This window comes from Oncorhynchus tshawytscha, linkage group LG17, assembly GCF_018296145.1.
Source record: "Oncorhynchus tshawytscha isolate Ot180627B linkage group LG17, Otsh_v2.0, whole genome shotgun sequence".
Taxonomy (NCBI): domain Eukaryota; kingdom Metazoa; phylum Chordata; class Actinopteri; order Salmoniformes; family Salmonidae; genus Oncorhynchus; species Oncorhynchus tshawytscha.
In genome coordinates, this window is record NC_056445.1 from 21484790 (window position 1) to 21505165 (window position 20376).

Genomic DNA, 20376 nt, shown 5'->3' on the forward strand with positions numbered 1-20376 from the left:
TAGGAGACAGAACACGTCTCCTTCCTGAGCGGTATGACAGCTGCGTGGTCCCATGGTGTTTATACTTGCATACCATTGTTTGTACAAATGAACATGGTACCTTCAGGGGCTTGGAAATTGATCCCAAGGATGAACCAGACTTGTGGAGGTCTACAATTTTTTTTCTCCTGAGGTCTTGGCTGATTTCTTTTGATTTTCCCATGATGTCAAGCAAAGAGGCACTGAGTTTGAAGGTAGGCCTTGAAATACATCCACAGGTACTCCTCCAATTGACGTCAAATAGCCTATTAGAAGCTTCTAAAGCCATGACATAATTCTCTGAAAATGTCCAAGCTGTTTAAAAGGAACAGTCAACTTAGTGCATGTAAACCTCTGACCCACTGGAATTGTGATACAGTGAATTAATCGGTCTGTAAACAATTGTTGCACAAAGTAGATGTACAAATCGACTTGCCAAAACTATAGTTTGTTAACAAGAAATTTGTGGAGTGGCTGAAAAATGAGTTTTAATGACTCCAACCTACGTGTATGTATCAGTTGATTAGCTATAAAGAATAGAGGTCTGATTGTCTAGCTCCTAGCCTACAGTCTAAACCAAATGCATAAAAAGAGCTCTACAGGCCTACCGATTCATCAGTGTGGTTAGGCTTTCAACAAGTTGAACCACAGTTATTTTAAAGGTTTTCAACCTACACCATACTGGCTAAACCTGAAACCACAAGCCATGTTTCAGTATTACTTTCAGGTACTTTACAGAAAGATCCAATGATTAGACACCTTATGTACTGTGCATTTGAAAAAAGTAGTCAAACCCTCACCCCTTTTCCACATTGTTACATTCCAGCCTTATTCTAAAATGAATTAAATTACTCAATACCCCATAATGACAAAGCAAAAATAGGGCTAGAAATTTTTGCAACTGTATTAAAATAAAAAATATGAATACCTTATTTACATATGTATTCAGACAGTGGCTTCCATCATTCTTGAAAATGGAAGTTTGGAACCACCTAGACTCTTCCTAGAGCTGACTGCCCAACCAAACTGAACAATCGGGGGAGGACGGCCTTGGTCAGGGAGGTGACCAAGAACCCGATGGTCACTCAGAGCTCCTCTGTGGAAATGGGAGAACCTTCCAGAAGGTCAATCATCTATGCAGCACTTCACCAATCAGGGCTTTATGGTAGTCAGACAAAAGGCAAACCTCAGTGAAAAAAATAATGTTTTTACAAGGCCCATGGCAGCCCTAAAGGACCCTCAGAAACAAGATTCTCTGGTCTGATGAAACCAGCATTGTACCCTTTGGTCTGAATGCCCAGCGTCGTGTCTGGAGGAAGCCTGGCACCATCCCGACGGTGAACCATGGTGGTGGCAGCATCATGTTGTGGTGATGTTTTTCAGCGGCAGGGAATGGGAGACTGGTCAAGATCGAGGCAAAGATGAACAGAGCAAAGTACAGAGAGATCCTTGATGAAAACCTGCTCCAGAGCGCTCAGGACCTCAGACTGGGGTGAAGGTTAACCTTCCAACAGAACAACAACCCTAGGCACACAGCCAATCTATTTCAAGGAGACGCCTACAAAACGACTGCCACCATTGAAGTGTAATTCAAATATGAATCATTGAAGTTTCAGAGCCTATTTCATGTCTAGAATTGGACTAAATAAGTTAGTGGCTAAAGATGACCAGTTTACAGACCAATAGCTAATGTGTCAGTGCTCTAAAAATTGTATAGGTGTGGCCTGAAAATTAGTGAGCCTCAGTATGGAGGCTGAATGATAATAATTTGAACAGTTTCCCTGAACATCCTCATTCAAAGCAGACACGTAGTACGATTAGGCCTACTTAATGTTTTCAACACCATGAAGTTAGCAAGCCAGCCATCTAGATAGATCTGCCTTGCAACAAAGCTCTTTGACACCCGCCCACTTCACGCTAGCTGTCACAACACGGACAAGTGGATCTGGCTATAGCTAGTTACAGACTGCTTGCTAAAACCAAGCATAACTGATTCTCAAGCAGGAGCCAACTATCTAGCTAAATACGTAGTTTACGTTAGCTAGGTACTTGACCATATATATATATATATATGCTTGCCTGCAGAAATTGTCTTTCATTAGGCAATAGTAAACAGACACACCGATTGAATCAGATGACAAGTTGTTGCAGTGGGGATGCAACGTAGCTAGCTAGCCATTTATCTATCTAGTATGGTAAATTACTTGGCTAGCGCTACCTATCCAATCTACCCAATATAGCTAGCGATTGTTACAAACGTTTGTAAAAGCAAACCTTCTAGCTAGCTAACTACAATGAGTTTGTGATAGTTGAGTGAACGGATTGTTAGCTAATGTATGCATGCTAAGCTAGCTATGAAAGTTAGCTACCTAGCTAACCTTGCAACGCCATAGCTAGCTAACGACGTTTGCTAGCTATACAGACAAAACATAGCTAGCTATTGTTCGCTAGATAGCACACTTACTAGCCTGATTTGCGAGTAGGTCATCTACAGTATATCGTACCTTCATTAAGGTCTTAACCTCGTCCAGGTCTCCATTTTTCAAGGCCCACATCAATTCTTTATCCCCCATTTTCTTGTGTTCAACAGTTCACTGCGGCTTCCCTGTTGAAAAAGTCAGCTGTCAAACTTCTCTCTAGGCAAGCAATGCTTGACAGATCTCTCAGTAGTAAAGGGAAAGACGTCTATAACATTTGCAGTGTTACATTAATTAAATAATTTTCCAAATTGAACACCTGGTACTTCTAGACTGCAGGCAATTGTTAAAAAATAAAGTTTCAAAGAAAGGACAGTAGAGGAGGGGTCCGCCTTTCTCTCGTGAAGCGTTTCCGATGCCGCACATCCGGAAGTTAACTTTTTTTCAGTCGGCTTGCCAAAATCTGGTCAAAATTGTCTATATCTAAACAATTAACTCTAAAAAACAAGTTTAGGGTTAGGCATAATGTTATAAGTGTAGTTAAGGTTAGGTTCAAGATAAATTGTAGAAATGAGCGGGGTTTATGAATTTGTGGCTGTGGTAACTAGTGACGACCCGAGAACGCAGATCTTCTTCGTGTGAATTTCCGCCTGACGAGACGTTTTTTTCAGTATTGCAGCCTTTCTCACAGTTCGGAATGTGAATTCCACATTTGTGACAACAACAACAACAAATATATGGAAATGTGAACTGGAAAAATACAATTTGCAACGCCCATTAACCCTGCGCCTATAAAATCAAAACACCCCCCTATCCCACTACTGTTCTCTAACAGTTCCTACTCCTGGCCACTTGCTTGGGAGGACAGGACTCCTTCTTTCAATATCTCCTGTACCTATTCTACAGTAAAATCTTTCACTCCCAATCACTTTTCTGCTGTTGCTACTACTTTATCTTCTGCGACTTCCGTTCCTTTTCATATGTGCTGTACAGTTAATTCCTGCCCTACTACTTACTGGTATTCTCTCATAATCCCTTACTCTTTGCCCCTCATCCTCTACTTTCCTCACTGCCTCAGCATATGTCACTTTCTGCACTGCTCAAACCCTTGGAACTTCAACCTGTTTCACTCGCACATGATCCCCAGCAACATAGACTCAACATTGAAACACCCTACTTTTCCCTCTGAAACTACACTTTCCTTTGTCCCATGTCCTCCTGCACACTTCCCACACCTCAGAATGTCCCTCCCACACACTGCTGCAACATGACCATAACCTTGACACCCACAAAAACTCTCATGGGATAACTAACATATCCAAGCATGACTTTATCAGGCAAACACTCAATAGCAAGGATAGACAGGGTCTCCTCAGTCTCACGCTAAACACTGATTCTGCATCTCACCAAATGGCATGCATCACAGATACTGGGGATCTTCAACTTCAGTTGATCCATCTCCACACTCAAATCCATAATCACTGACTCCCCCCTTTATTTAACTTGTCAAGTCAGTTAAGAACACATTCTTATTTACAATGAAGGCCAAGGAACAGTTGATTAACTGCCATGTTCAGGGGCAGATATTTACCTTGTCAGCTCCGGGATTTGAACAAGCAATCTTTCGGTTACTGGCCGAATGCTCTAACCACTAGGTTACCTGCCGGCCACCCCTGACTTCAGTGGTGCTCTGCTCTGGAGAGCATAGCTAGACAGAGCTCTGTCCTTTTATTTATTAAGTCAGTTAAGAACAAGTCCTTATTTACAATGACAGCCTACCCTGGCCAAACCCTAACCCGGACGATGCTGGGCCAATTGTGCTCTGTCCTACGGGACTCTCAATCACGGCCACTTGGGCTCTCAATCACGGCCACTTGGGCCAATTGTGCTCAGTCCTACGGGACTCTCAATCACGGCCACTTGTGATACAGCCTGGATTCGAACCAGGGTCTGTAGTGACGCCTCTAGCACTTGAGATGCAGTGCCTTAGACCACTGTGCCACTCAGGAGCAACGAGGCACGTAACACAGAGTGTCCACTCCCTCTGGGTGGAAGACAGGAGAGGAACATGTAACTATCTCTCCTGTAGTTGACTCTTAGGAGAAAGTACTCCACTTATATTTCACAAATGTTGGTTTGTACAGTTTGTTCTTAGCGCCATTCTTTCTCCCTCGTGTCATCCTTCCGTCTCCCAGATCAGCTGTCAGTTACCCTTTTCACACTACTCAAATGTCTATAGTTCAAGCAAAACTGATACAGAGCTTTATTTTACTGGAAAGGCTCGGCCCAGACAAATAATTTCGTTAGTTTGGGGTCTGTAAGGCATGTGGTGTAACAGCTCCTTTCATCACTCAGTCAGCCCAGAGGAGTGTGACTGGCTCTGGGTGGTAGAGAGTAAGTAACATCCCATCTCCTGGCATCTGCTCTTCACTCCATGACAATTTCCATTACCTCCCTCATACTATTCAATGGAACTAATAGATACCAGGTCTGCTGAACCCACAGGTTAATAAAAACACATCAGGACTAAACCAAGCTCCCGATGGGTCAAAATAGCCACTGATGATAGTAGATTGAACATTTTATCAAAGGTTAATGTCAATCAGTGTGAAGGGGCAAGGCCAAGATAAGAGATGTTCAAGGCTATAGGAAGATCTCAATTGCATGCTCCTCAGATCCTCATCTCCATCTCTAAACCCATTGGATGAGAAAGGCAGAGGTCCCTCCCCTCTGACCTTCTCGTCCAATGGGTTTTCAGAAGGAGATGAGGAGAGAGAAGAAACGGGAAGTATGCAATCTAGATCTTCCTCATGGCATAGTCTCTAGCCTCCCTAGCAGGAAGACCTGCACATCTATATTCCACCCTCTACTACCCCCCCCCCTCTCAACCTACGTTATCAAATGGCTTTATTTCTCCCTCTCTCCCGCTCTCTCTGTGATGAATGGCTGTTTGTAGCACTATTATTACATCAAATAAGCACTCTGGAGCAAAAACAAACCCGGCCAGCAGACAAAAAGTGACTATAAAAGTTGCCATTTGGAGAAAATTCAATAGGGCTCTACACTGGGGATAAAAATAAAGGTAATGAAATTCTCTAACTCTCCTCTTCTCTCTTCCAACGCCCTGCCTGCAGCCCAGCATCTTCCCCCGTCCCCCCCACTCTTCTAAGCCTGGTAGATGTACCATGCACACACTGCTTGTCTGAGGAGAGGCTCAGGGTGGCCATTAAAACTGTTTTATGTGTTTGTAATAAACTCTCCAGAGTATGGGTTGGAGTATCTATTCGCCACATGGGGATGAGGACATAGGCCATTACTCCCTACATTCCCCTGCTTGGCATGCTAATGTCTCATACATGCCTCAAATTAGTCACCATGGGGTGATCTAAAGTTCATACAGTGCAGTATATAAGAGCAGCAGGCCGATATACAGAATGTTGATGGCTGGTTAAAACTCAAATCAATGTTCTTGGGTGCTGTTGTGTTCCTTTGAAATGTCCCCACTGCAATACCTAATGAGGATTGAAGGGAACATTTCAATGTGCTAACGTAATTATCATTGGCTAGTAAGCCTGCTGATTATAATCACATCACATCACACTTTAAAGCAGATGATTTACAGGACATCCCACCTTATTATAGACAATAAAGCCTGAAGATTGCTGGACTAAGAAGTAAACGTAGATGGATTGGCACCATATTCAAAATTAATTTGAGGGCGGAACTCTAAAGGGAGAGTAAAGTTAGGACATGCACTTTTCTGTCACATCTCTAGATGCTGCATTGATTTTGAGGAATGGAGTGTAACACAATTTCTTCCTACAGATTTGACAGTATATGGCACCTCCATTTTTCACTTTGGTAAAACAATCCCAAGGCAGCAAAAATATGAACCCATTTCCAATAGAATGCGAGGCAAAATTTTAAATATATATTTTCTCTCTCAAAACAATGAATAATACCCTATTTTCAGTTCTATCTTAAATGATCTGTGAAACTGATATTGAACTTATTTTCTAGTACAGTCGTGGCCAAAAGTTGAGAATGACACAAATATTAATTTTCACAAAGTCTGCTGCCTCAGTTCGTATGATGGCAATTTGCATTTACTCCAGAATGTTATGAAGAGTGATCAGATGAATTGCAATTAATTGCAAAGTCCCTCTTTGCCATGCAAATGAACTGAATCCCCCAAACATTTCCACTGCATTTCAGCCCTGCCACATAAGGACCAGCTGGCAGCATGTCAGTGATTCTCTCGTTAACACAGGTGTGAGTGTTGATGAGGACAAGGCTGGAGATCACTCCAGTCATGGTGATTGAGTTCGAATAACAGACTGGAAGCTTCAAAAGGAGGGTGGTGCTTGGAATGATTGTTCTTCCTCTGTCAACCATGGTTACCTGCAAGGAAACATGTGTCATCATCATTTCTTTGCACAAAAAGGGCTTCACAGGCAAGGATATTGCTGGCAGTAATATTGCACCTAAATCAACCATTTATCAGATCATCAAGAACTTCAAAGAGAGCGGTTCAATTGTTGTGAAGAAAGCTTCAGTGTGCCCAAGAAAGTCCAGCAAATGCCAGGACCGTCTACTAAAGTCGATTCAGCTGTGGAATCGGGGCACCACCAGTACAGAGCTTGCTCAGGAATCGCAGCAGGCAGGTGTGAGTGCATCTGCATGCACAGTGAGGTGAAGACTTTTGGAGGATGGCCTGGTGTCAAGAAAGGCAGCAAAGAAGCCACTTCTCTCCAGGAAAACATCAGGGACAGACTGATATTCTGCAAAAGGTACAGGGATTGGACTGCTGAGGACTGGGGTAAAGTCATTTTCTCTGATGAATCCCCTTTCCGATTGTTTGGGGTATCCGGAAAAAAGATTGTCCGGAGAAGACGAGGTGAGTGCTACCATCAGTCCTGTGTCATGCCAACAGTAAAGCATCCTGAGACCATTCATGTGCGGGGTTGCTTCACAGCCAAGGGAGTGGGCTCACTCACAATTTTGCCTGAGAACACAGCCATGAATAAAGAATGGTACCAACACATCCTCCGAGAGCAACTTCTCTCAACCATCCAGGAACAGTTTGGTGATGAACAATGCCTTTTCCAGCAAGATGGAGCACCTTGCCATAAGGCAAAAGTGATAACTAAGTGTCTCGGGGATTTTTTGGGTCCTTGGCCAATAAACTCCCTAAGACCTTAATCCCATTGAGAACTTGTGGTCAATCCTCAAGAGGCAGGTGGACAAACAAAACCCCACAAATTCTGACAAACTCCAAGCTTTGATTTTGCAAGAATGGGCTGCCATTAGTCAGGATGTGGCTCAGAAGTTAATTGACAGCATGCCAGGGCGGATTGCAGAGGTCTTGAAAAAGAAGGGTCAACACTGCAAATATTGACTCTTTGCATCAACTTCTTGTAATTGTCAATAAAAGCCTGACACTTATGAAATGCTTGTAATTACACTTCAGTATTCCATAGTAACATCTGACAAAAAATATCTAAAGACACTGAAGCAGCAAACTTTGTGGAAATTAATATTTGTGGCTTTCTCAAATCTTTTGGCCACGACTGCACGTCCTCTTTAGTTGTCTTGCTAGTGACCAGGCAGTAGTTTTCTATCGCACTGCAAAGATAAAGAAAAGTTGGAGAAGAATCTCATTAATTAAAGATCGCATTTTCAGAGACCGTGTCCAAAAACCTTGACAACTAAGCAGCTTTCTCTCCTCCCAGGCAAGGCCATTCATTCTCATTTCAGAACGTTTGAATTAAACATGAAGGTGAAAAATATTAAAGTGTGCCACATGGTAAATTGAATGGTATGGATGAGGTCTAGTTCACCCTACATGCTCTCCTTATCTTCCTCCCTCCTCCTCCTCCTCCTCCTCCTCCTCCTTCTCCTCCGCTCTTACTACTCTTCATTTATTTCCTCTCTCTTCTTCTGTCTGGCCTGCTTCTTTTATTTCCTCTCTCTTCTTCTGTCTGCCCCACATAGCAAACTCATCTCCAGCTTTCTGTCAAGCTCTGATACCTATAAGAGCATCTCCAACTCTCCAGCTCGGTCAGCTAGTCAGAGTACTGACAGGTAATCCATGTGCTGACCATGTTGCAGTAATCCATCTCTATCAGTCTTGTCAATGCTAACTGGCTGATGATTAGTGAGACAGACCGTGCCGGGTTCATACAGCAGCCAGGGAGATCCCAACACAATGACATCACTGCATAGCATAGACAGAGACAGAGACAGACTACAAATGGACAAATACTACAATAACATTGTGCTTCATGATTATATACATTATATACATGATTATAAACTGGGTGGTTCGAGCCCTGAATGCCGATTGGCCGCCATCGTGGTATATCAGACCGTATACCACGGCTATTACAAAACGTTTATTTTCACTGCTCTAGTAACGTTGGTAACCAGTTTATAATAGCAATAAGGCACCTCGGGGGTTTGTGGGATATGGCCAATATACCATGGCTTAGATCTGTGTCTCCGCGATGAGTTGTGCCTTATTGCTTAATTATACAGCCTTACTTATTTGGAACATTGATTTAATGAAAATGTTAATTGACAGAGATTGCACTTGTAAATTATATGATTTTATGAAGGGATTTAAGTGATTTTATATAAACGCTTGATAATTGTTTATGTAACCACAGATTTTCTGTATCAGTGTTCGCTTTAGCCTTCAACTTGCTTCCATTTTGCGGTGCACAGAATTCCGCAGAGAACATTTACATTAAGTCACCCTCAAAAGTAATCAGCTGACCATGATTGATATAGACTAGCATGCTGAAACCTTGCAAACCATTTATACCCAAAGATATTCCATACGAACTCTAATCAGTTTCTGATGTTGAGGAGTGAAATAAATTATGATGAAGAGAGGCAGCATCTGGTCTTGCGGCTTCACATTTTGTAAAGTTTTGATACGACAGTTGCATAATATAGTTCTGTTTTCTCTTTGGCGTGTTTTTAGAATGAATCAAAATGCAGATTGGAAAAGTAATAAAGGGAAGAGGAAGATACTGTGTATATTGAGAGAAGAGGAAGTTTGGGGCTTATATGCTTTCCCTTCCCCTCTGCACAACCAAAGCATTGTTTCTGGAGTGCACAACAGCACCCGTACAGTATGACAGCATGGTTCAACAGTACTATCATCAGTCTCGTTACATATTAAAGCTAGAATCCTTGATTGAAACAATAACAAAGTGACTCCCCGCCTCTGTTTTGATTTTCTAAAAAAAAACAGTGGGATGGGCTTGGAGCAATGTAATACATCTCAAATTCCTAGACAGAGCTATGGGATACTAAGGACTGCGCATCCATGATATCAAAACTATAGTTTTAATATCTTTTGAAGTTATATGGTGTTTTTTTTACATTTACAGTGTTACAAACATTGAAGTACAACAAGTTATATTTTGGGATCTGGGATCTGATGGGGTACAACAGTTGAACTAAGCTCATGAGGCATTTATAAGTTATATTCTTCAACAATCAATGGGTATGTATCATTAATTTATAATATATTTAGCAACTATGGATTCTAGCTTTAGGAGACAGTTTAGCAATTTGTAGAAAGCACAGGAGGCTGCTGAGGGGAGGACAGCTCATAATCATGGCCGGAACGAAGCAAATGGAATGGTATTTAACACCAGGAAACCATGTGTTTGATGTATTTGATACCTTTCCACTTATTCCACTCAAGCCATAACCACAAGCCCGTTCTCCCCAATTAAGGTGCTACCAACCTCCTGTGGTAGAAAGAGCCTTTAATGCATATCAGTTTAATGCTGCTTGCTGCATATTAGTTGCAATTCTAAACCATTAAAATCAGATGTATATAAATCTATATCCGTCTTCCTCTCCACATCAGCTTCACACCACATGTAATCCACGCTACATTTCCCCAAGCACCTGATGAATAACCAATAATACATTTGAATCAACTTAATGGCGTATCATTTTAATGTACTGTGCGATCTCATTAACTTTATGAAATGAATAACAAGGTGATAAAAGGCTTCACTCTGAAAATAGTTTGCCAGGAGCAACACTGGGAAGTTCTAAAAGCATGTTCTCTTTACGTATATAAAGCTGACTGACTGACAGGTTCATAAAAAGCAGGCCATTGTAAAACGGTGAAACCACTCAGAGACCAGAGATCATCATCAACAGTGTGGCGGGAACATGTTCTGTACTGACCGTGTCTGACCTTTGACCATATCTGAATCTCTGCATCTATTAAAGGCAGTGGAAATATGGAACTGCGGGTGGACGGCTGCTGTCTGACTCCAGCTTCTGCCTCACTCTCGAGGTCAGGCCTTAGATACTCCTATACTTCCACTCCACATGGGAGCGTGGCTGTGTGGGTGGGGAGAAAATAAGAAGGCTCCTGGACGGGACCCTGTCTACAAAGCCGCCACGGTGTAATTCAAACTGCATTCCAACCGTTGGAATTATGTAGCACACAGCAACAGTTACTCTCATTCAAAGATGTAGAGAAGTGGATTCCAATGGTTTGTTTAGATTTTAGGGGCGACAGGTAGCTTAATGGTTAAGAGCATTAGGTCAGTAACCAAAAGGTCACTGGTTCAAATTCCAGACCCAACTAGTTGAAAAATCTGTTGATTTGCCCTTGAGCAAGGCCCTTAACCGGAATTGCTCTGAATAAGAGCATCTGCTAAATGACTGAAATGTAAATGTTAAGATTCACCCAAGTTCACTTCACTAGAAGAGGGGTGTTGTGTCCCCAGAGGAGCAGTGTGTTCTGGCTGCATACATCTACAACGTTTGGAATAAAGTCAACAACGCTATCTCATAACATATTTACAACTATTGTACAACTACATAGTAAAAATACAGTAAAAATACTGTACAACTACATAGGAAATATACTGAACAACTACATAGGAAATATACTGAACAACTACATGGGAAATATACTGAACAACTACATAGTAAATATACTGTACAACTACATAGTAAATATACTGTACAACTACATAGTAAATATACTGTACAACTACATAGTAAATATACTGTACAACTACATAGTAAATATACTGAACAACTACATAGGAAATATACTGTACAACTACATAGTAAATATACTGTACAACTACATAGTAAAAATAATGTACAACTACATAGTAAATATACTGTACAACTATTGTTACGGATACAGTTATCCTGTGTGTGTGTGTGTGTGTGTGTGTGTGTGTGTGTGTGTGTGTGTGTGTGTGTGTGTGTGTGTGTTTCTTTTCTCTCCTTCTCCCCTCACAGGTGCAAATCATCACTCCCCAATCAGTCAACAATCAATCATCAATCAGAAGACACACCTCCTCCTATTTCCTACCCTATCACAGTTCCTTTCCCTTGGTTTAAAACCCCCATCATTTGTTTGCTCTAGAGCTCAATCTCTCTGCAAATGCCATGTCTGTAGGTCTCTGTGTTTCACTCTCACTTTGTGTCTTTACCTCTCTTTTGTTTGAGCACCTCCATAGCACTTTGTCATCCCCTGTGAGTATTGTTTTGGTTATGGTGTTTGTTTGTTGCTGGTGGAAAAAGGGGGAAACAAGACAAGTCGCCCATGGGCATACACTACCCGTAGGTAAACTTTGTTAAATACACTAGTTAGAACTGGGCGGACCACCCACTGTATTTTGTTAGTTAGCGGTTGTTAAAGTAGGCTAGTCTAGCTTAGGGGTGTTTTTGTATATTTATTGTTTCTTTCCTTGGGTCCAGCTCAGCCCCTTTTCCTGCTCCCCCCATCATTACCGTGTGTTTATAAATAAACCTGGAGTTTGACGGTAGATTTCTGTTGTCGTGGTTATTTCATTCACACTTTTACTTTGTCACAATAATAATTTGCATGAGATATGTTACGGGTCTCATTACCATCCCCCTAGACTGTCGGGCCAAAAGGGAGTCGTATCAACTACATAGTAAAAATAATGACCAGCTACAACTACAGAGTAAATATAATGTACAGCTACATAGTAAAAATACTGTACAGCTACATAGTAAATATACTGTACAACTACATAGTAAATATACTGTACAACTACATAGTAAATATAATGTACAACTACATAGTAAATATACTGTACAACTACATAGTAAATATACTGTACAACTACATAGTAAATATACTGTACAACTACATAGTAAATATACTGTACAACTACATAGTAAATATAATGTACAACTACATAGTAAATATAATGAACAGCTACAACTACATAGTAAATATACTGTACAACTACATAGTAAATATAATGTACAACTACATAGTAAATATAATGTACAACTACATAGTAAATATACTGTACAACTACATAGTAAAAATAATGAACAGCTACAACTACATAGTAAATATACTGTACAACTACATAGTAAATATACTGTACAACTACATAGTAAATATACTGTACAACTACATAGTAAATATACTGAACAACTACATAGTAAATATACTGTACAACTACATAGTAAATATAATGTACAACTAAATAGTAAAAATAATGAACAGCTACAACTACAGAGTAAATATAATGTACAACTACATAGTAAATATACTGTACAACTACATAGTAAAAATAATGAACAGCTACAACTACAGAGTAAATATAATGTACAACTACATAGTAAATATACTGTACAACTACATAGTAAAAATACTGTACAGCTACATAGTAAATATACTGTACAACTACATAGTAAATATACTGAACAACTACATAGTAAATATACTGTACAACTACATAGTAAATATAATGTACAACTAAATAGTAAAAATAATGAACAGCTACAACTACAGAGTAAATATAATGTACAACTACATAGTAAATATACTGTACAACTACATAGTAAAAATAATGAACAGCTACAACTACAGAGTAAATATAATGTACAACTACATAGTAAATATACTGTACAACTACATAGTAAAAATACTGTACAGCTACATAGTAAATATACTGTACAACTACATAGTAAATATACTGTACAGCTACATAGTAAATATACTGTACAGCTACATGGTAAATATACTGAACAACTACATAGTAAATATACTGTACAGCTATAACTACATAGTAAATATACTGTACAACTACATAGTAAATATAATGTACAACTACATAGTAAATATACTGTACAACTACATAGTAAAAATAATGAACAGCTACATAGTAAATATACTGTACAACTACATAGTAAATATACTGTACAGCTACATAGTAAATATACTGTACAACTACATAGTAAATATACTGTACAACTACATAGTAAATATACTGTACAGCTACATAGTAAATATACTGTACAACTACATAGTAAATATACTGTACAACTACATAGTAAATATACTGTACAACTACATAGTAAATATACTGTACAACTACATAGTAAATATACTGTACAACTACATAGTAAAAATACTGTACAGCTACATAGTAAATATACTATGTACAACTACACAACTACATAGTAAATATACTGTACAACTACATAGTAAATATACTGTACAACTACATAGTAAATATACTGTACAACTACATAGTAAATATACTGTACAACTACATAGCAAAAATACTGTACAGCTACATAGTAAATATACTGAACTACATAGTAAATATACTGTACAGCTGTAAATATACTGTACAACTACATAGTAAATATACTGTACAACTACATAGTAAAAATACTGTACAACTACATAGTAAAAATACTGTACAACTACATAGTAAAAATACTGTACAGCTATAACTACATAGTAAATATAATGTACAACTACATAGTAAATATACTGTACAACTACATAGTAAATATACTGAACAACTACATAGTAAATATACTGTACAACTACATAGTAAATATACTGTACAACTACATAGTAAAAATAATGAACAGCTACAACTACAGAGTAAATATAATGTACAACTACATAGTAAATATACTGTACAACTACATAGTAAATATACTGTACAGCTACATAGTAAATATACTGTACAGCTACATGGTAAATATACTGAACAACTACATAGTAAATATACTGTACAGCTATAACTACATAGTAAATATACTGTACAACTACATAGTAAATATAATGTACAACTACATAGTAAATATACTGTACAACTACATAGTAAAAATAATGAACAGCTACATAGTAAATATACTGTACAACTACATAGTAAATATACTGTACAACTACATAGTAAATATACTGTACAACTACATAGTAAATATACTGTACAACTACATAGTAAATATACTGTACAACTACATAGTAAATATACTGTACAACTACATAGTAAATATACTGTACAACTACATAGTAAATATACTGTACAACTACATAGCAAAAATACTGTACAGCTACATAGTAAATATACTGTACAGCTACATAGTAAATATACTGAACTACATAGTAAATATACTGTACAGCTATAACTACATAGTAAATATACTGTACAACTACATAGTAAATATACTGTACAACTACATAGTAAAAATACTGTACAACTACATAGTAAAAATACTGTACAACTACATAGTAAAAATACTGTACAGCTATAACTACATAGTAAATATACTGTACAACTACATAGTAAAAATACTGCTCAACTACATAGTAAAAATACTGAACAGCTGCAACTACATAGTAAATATAATGTACAACTACATAGCAAATATTCTGTACAGTGCATGTCCTCTGTCCAGAGTTAACCCCTATAACCTTTTATCATCCGCCCCCGCTCCCATCAAGCAGTACTTCGTCCCATCATCCATCCCTCAGCTAGCCCTGTCATGCCATTGGCTGCCCCTGGTCACCCCTAAACGGCCCCGACTGAGGGTTTGTGCTGCACGTTGTCGATGTGGCTGTTTATAGGATGTGACAACTGTATTATCTAGCACTGTAGAGGGTGTGGAGGGGGGAGGGGACAGAACACATAGAGTTGCAATAGAGGTTGTACTAATGTACCACACATTTGTATGTACTGTAGGTTAAACCAACAGAAACTACTCAATGTAAGGTTGATAACTACTTCAATGTACCGGTCATGGACTGAGGGAAATCGTGTTGATCATGCTGATTATACGAACTACTTGGGCCCACAGTAAAATACATTAGCCAATATCTATATAAGTGAAAATATGGTAATACTTGATAATGTCTAATAGATGAAGAATTATTCAATTGACGTATATTCCATTTACAGAATGAGTCAAGTTAGATGATTTGTTCTAACACAGTAATGAATGGAGAAATCCCTCTGTCAATATGTCACAGGATGAGTTAAACAGAGGGAGGTCTGGGAGATTAGCAGTGCCTTGTGAAAAAGCGTCTCACTCGAGTGCCAATGGAAATCATCCAATTTCTGCCTCCAAGTTTAGAGTTAGAGACAGAAGGGGAAAATGAATGGGATTAGGTGAATAAAAACTTCCAAACACTTTAGCAAAATGTTTCTGCATGTTTAGATTTCCCTCTCAAAGAGGGATCGAGGGAACGTTACCGGAAGATAGAACAACTGTTTCTCTTCATACTTAATCAAGGTTGGGCAATCTAAAAACATTTACCATGCATTTCCCTGTTCAGGTTGTTCACCACAAAGCCACCCTATTAATATGGTTCCTTATCTTTCACAGCTTGTGAGACATAGACTTCACTTGTGATAAGTCTGGTCAGAAAATCTATGCAATCTCCAGCCGCACAATTAGACAGCAATTCATCATTATGAGTATTGCTACACTTAGAAAAAAAGTGTTCTTTAGTTGTCCCCGTAGGATAACCCTTTTGGGTTCCAGGTAGAATCCTTTTGGGTTCTATAGAAACTCAGCAAAAAAAGAAACATCCTCTTACTGTCAACTGCGTTTATATTTAGCAAACTTATCATGTGTAAATATTTGTATGAACATAACAAGATTCAACAACTGAGACATAAACTGAACAAGTTCCACAACATTTGACTAACAGAAATGGAACAATGTGTCCCTGAACAAAGGCGGGGGTCACAATCAAAAGTAGCAGTCAGTATCTGGTGTGGCCACCAGCTGCATTAAGTACTGCAGTGCATCACCACCTCATGGACTCCACCAGATTTGCCAATTCTTGCTGTGAGATGTTACCCCACACTTCCACCAAGGCACCTGGAAGTTGCCGGACATTTCTGGGGGGAATGGCCCTAGCCCTCACCCTCCAATACAACAGTTCCCAGACATGCTCAATGGGATTGAGATCCGGGCTCCTCGCTGGCCATGGCAGAACTCTGACATTACTGTCTTGCAGGATATCATGCACAGAACGAGCAGTATGGCTGGTGGCATTGTCATGCTGGAGGGTCATGTCAGGATGAGCCTGCAGGAAGGGTACCACATGAGGGAGAAGGATGTCTTCCCTTTAACGCACAGTGTTGAGATTGCTTGCAATGACAACAAGCTCAGTCTGATGATGCAGTGACACACCGCTCCAGACCATGACTGACCCTCCACCTCCAAATCGATCCCGCTCCAGAGTACATGCCTCGGAGTATCGCTCATTCCTTCGATGATAAACGCGAATCCGACCATCACCCCTGGTGAGACAAAACTGCAACTCATCAGTAAAGAGCACTTTTTGCCAGTCCTGTCTGGTCCAGCGACGATGGGTTTGTGCCCATAGGCGATGCTGTTGCCGGTGATGTCTGGTGAGGACCTGCCTTACAAAAGGCCTACAAGCCCTCAGTCCAGCCTCTCTCAGCCTATTGCGGACAGTCTGAGCACTGATGGAGGGATTGTGCGTTCCTGGTGTAACTCGGGCAGTTGTTGTTACCACCTGTACCTGTCCCGCAGGTGTGATGTTCGGATGTACCGATTCTGTGCAGGTGTTGTTACACTTGTTCTGCCTCTGCGAGGTCGATCAGCTGTCCATCCTGTCTCCCTGTAGCGCTGTCTTAGGTGTCTCACAGTACAGACATCGCAATTTATTGCCCTGGCTACATCTGCAAGTCCTCATGCCTCCTTGCAGCATGCCTTAGGTACGGTCACGCAGATGAGCAGGGACCCTGGGCATCTTTCTTTTGGTGTTTTTCAGAATCAGTAGAAGGGCCTCTTTAGTGTCCTAAGTTTTCATAACTGTGAACTTAATTGCCTACCGTCTGAAAGCTATTAGGGTCTTAAAGACTGTTCTACAGGTGCATGTTTATTAATTGGTTATGGTTCATTGAACAAGCATGGGAAACAGCGTTTAAAACCTTTACAATGAAGATCTGTGAAGTTACTTGGATTTTTACAAATTATCTTTGAAAGACAGGGTCCTGTTTCTTTTTTTGCTGAGTTTCTGATCCTTCTGTAGAAAGGATTCTACCTGGAACCCAAAAGGGTTCTACCCGCAACCAAAATGGGTTCCTCAAAGGGATCTCCTATTGGGACAGTCGAAGAATCCATTAAGGTTCTAGATAGCAGCCTTTTTCCTAAGAGTGTAGGTTGACATTAGCTACCCTGTTTAGTTGCCTTGCCTGAGACTACAGAAGACAGAGGTGAGCATACACAGAGTTATGGAGTAACTGCTGTCCTCTAGCTCAGAAGGCTCACGGTCTTTGATATCCAGCAAAAAAAAAAAAAAAATCACAATACTAGATCTTGAATTGTCTGTCTCTGATCCTTGCAAGAGCAAACAGCACACTCCTGTGAATTGTTGATTTCAGGTGATTTCTCAAGGTTGCAAGGGACTGAACAGAGAGCGATTCACAGCCTTCTGAACTTTGCTTTTTAGGGGCTCAGGAACACAAAGTGAAGGAGAGGGGCTAAGCAACACATTAGATCACTTCTGATTTCTAAGGGATACAGATCACCTCAGGCAGACTATCTACACTATTCACTTTTCAATTTCTGGGTTTTTAAATTCAGGTTGTTTGTTCACTGGTTTCACATTGGGAGCACATGAATGCTCCCACATGTTTCACAGACATGTAAGATTCATCAAATGTGGTCAATATTCACCCTTATTACCTAGCATTTTGTTTAATTGTGAGTTTCCAATGTGACCCTTGTCCACCAATCAGGTGCTTTTTGAGTAGTGTGGGGGAAATAATTGTATTTCACCTGATGTTAACATTCTGTCATGAAGAGCACATGTTCAGAATAACAAAAAACACTTTGTCCTATCTCTAGAGAAAAAAAGGCTACAAAGTCATAAAATCCGATTTAAACGTAACCCTTTCCTTAACCACACTGCTAACCCTAACCATAAATAAAGACAGAAAATGTATATACATTTTTACAATATTTCCAATTTTGACTTTGCAGCTGGTCTATCTAAGGGGAAATCGATCAGTTCTGTTCCCATGACAAGACTCATGACAATAAATGTCAACCTTCCCACATGGTTCCACCTCCGTCTCCTATGCGGCTTCCAGCTGCTGGGTGATTAATCTGGGAGGAACTCGACAGTAACTTCCGAGTCAGATGGAGAGGATCAAAGTGAGGTGTAGGATCACTGATTGTTACGAATCCCTTTTGGCCCGACAGTCTAGGGGGGGGGATGGTAATGAGACCCGTAACATAACTCATGCAAATTATTATTGTGACAAAGTAAAAAAAAAAAAAAAAAAAAGTGTGAACGAAATAACCACAACAGAAATCTACCGTCAAACTACAGGTTTATTTATAAACACACGGTAATGGGGGGGGAGCAGGAAAAGGGGCTGAGCTGGACCCAAGGAAAGAAACAATAAATATACAAACACACCCCTAAGCTAGACTAGCCTACTTTAACAACCGCTAACTAACTAACCAACCAAAAATACAGTGGGTGGTCCGCCCAGTTCTAACTAGTGTATTTAACAAAGTTCACCTACGGGTAGTGTATGCCCATGGGCGACTTGTCTTGGTTTCCCCCTTTTCCCACCAGCAACAAACAAACACCATAACCAAAAAACAATACTCACAGGTGATGACAAAGTGCTATGGAGGTGCTCAAACAAAAGAGAGGTAAAGACACAAAGTGAGAGTGAAACACAGAGACCTACAGACATGGCATTTGCAGAGAGATTGAGCTCTAGAGCAAACAAATGATGGGGGTTTTAAACCAAGGGAAAGGAACTGTGATAGGGTAGGAAATAGGAGGAGGTGTGTCTTCTGATTGATGTATGATTGTTGTCTGATTGGGGAGTGATGATTTTCACCTGTGAGGGGAGAAGGAGAGAAAAGAAACACACACACAGGATACACACACAGGATAACTGTATCCGTAACACTGATCTACAAATAGTATTCCCTAACAAATAATATGTTTTGTGATATTAAGATTTGCAGAGCTATGCCTCCCCTGGCTTAGGCAATCCCCCCGTCAAACACACGTGCACAACCAGACAATGATTGATTAGAGACAGCTTATGCCAATACTAGTGGACAACGCTGTAAATACCGGTAAAAGCACAGTGTCTACAGTTGTGTCCAGAAACTCCTGGCCCTATTCATAAGGCCCTGGTCCAAACCCTGTTCCCTCCCCCCTCTAATCAACAGTTTCATGACTCCAATCTCCTTTCCAAGCCAATCTAGGAAACCGATTCAGGAACAAGAGAGAGAAGATTGCGATTGAGAGTTTGCTTTTAGTGTGGCCATGATTTGCCCACTTATGTCCTTTTGTGCTAGATGTATACCCTAGCATTTTTAAAGCTAGAATCCTTAGTTGCTCCATCCATTTTTGGACTTATAAATGAATTATATATACATATGTGTGTGTGTGTGACTGTATACACTGCTCACTTTTTAGCTTCCGGTTGTTTGTTCACTGGTTTCACATTGGGAGCACATGAATGCTCCCACATGTTTCACAGACACGTGGGACTCATCAAATATGCTAAACCAGTGATAAGAGTGATTATTTAACATCTAGCTGGTCTGTCATAATATAATAGAGACAGTAGATCTAGCTGGTCTG

At 40.0% G+C, this 20376-nt stretch overlaps 1 protein-coding gene across 3 annotated transcripts in view; it reads right to left on the minus strand.

Moving 5' to 3' along the window:
* LOC112217061 (myotrophin) overlaps nt 1-19415 on the minus strand; it is a 36215-nt gene extending 16800 nt beyond the window's left edge. The window contains exons 1-2 of one of the 3 annotated variants that reach the window (XM_042300409.1): nt 19382-19415; nt 2523-2623 (exon numbers count right to left, since the gene is read on the minus strand). In XM_042300409.1, coding sequence (XP_042156343.1) covers nt 2523-2591 — 69 coding nt within the window. In that variant the 5' untranslated portion in view covers nt 2592-2623; nt 19382-19415. Of the gene's footprint in view, nt 1-2522; nt 2915-19381 lie in introns of those variants that run through there. The other 2 variants (XM_024377311.2, XM_042300408.1) reach the window with 2 other exon arrangements.
* Nucleotides 19416-20376: the final 961 nt, after the last annotated feature.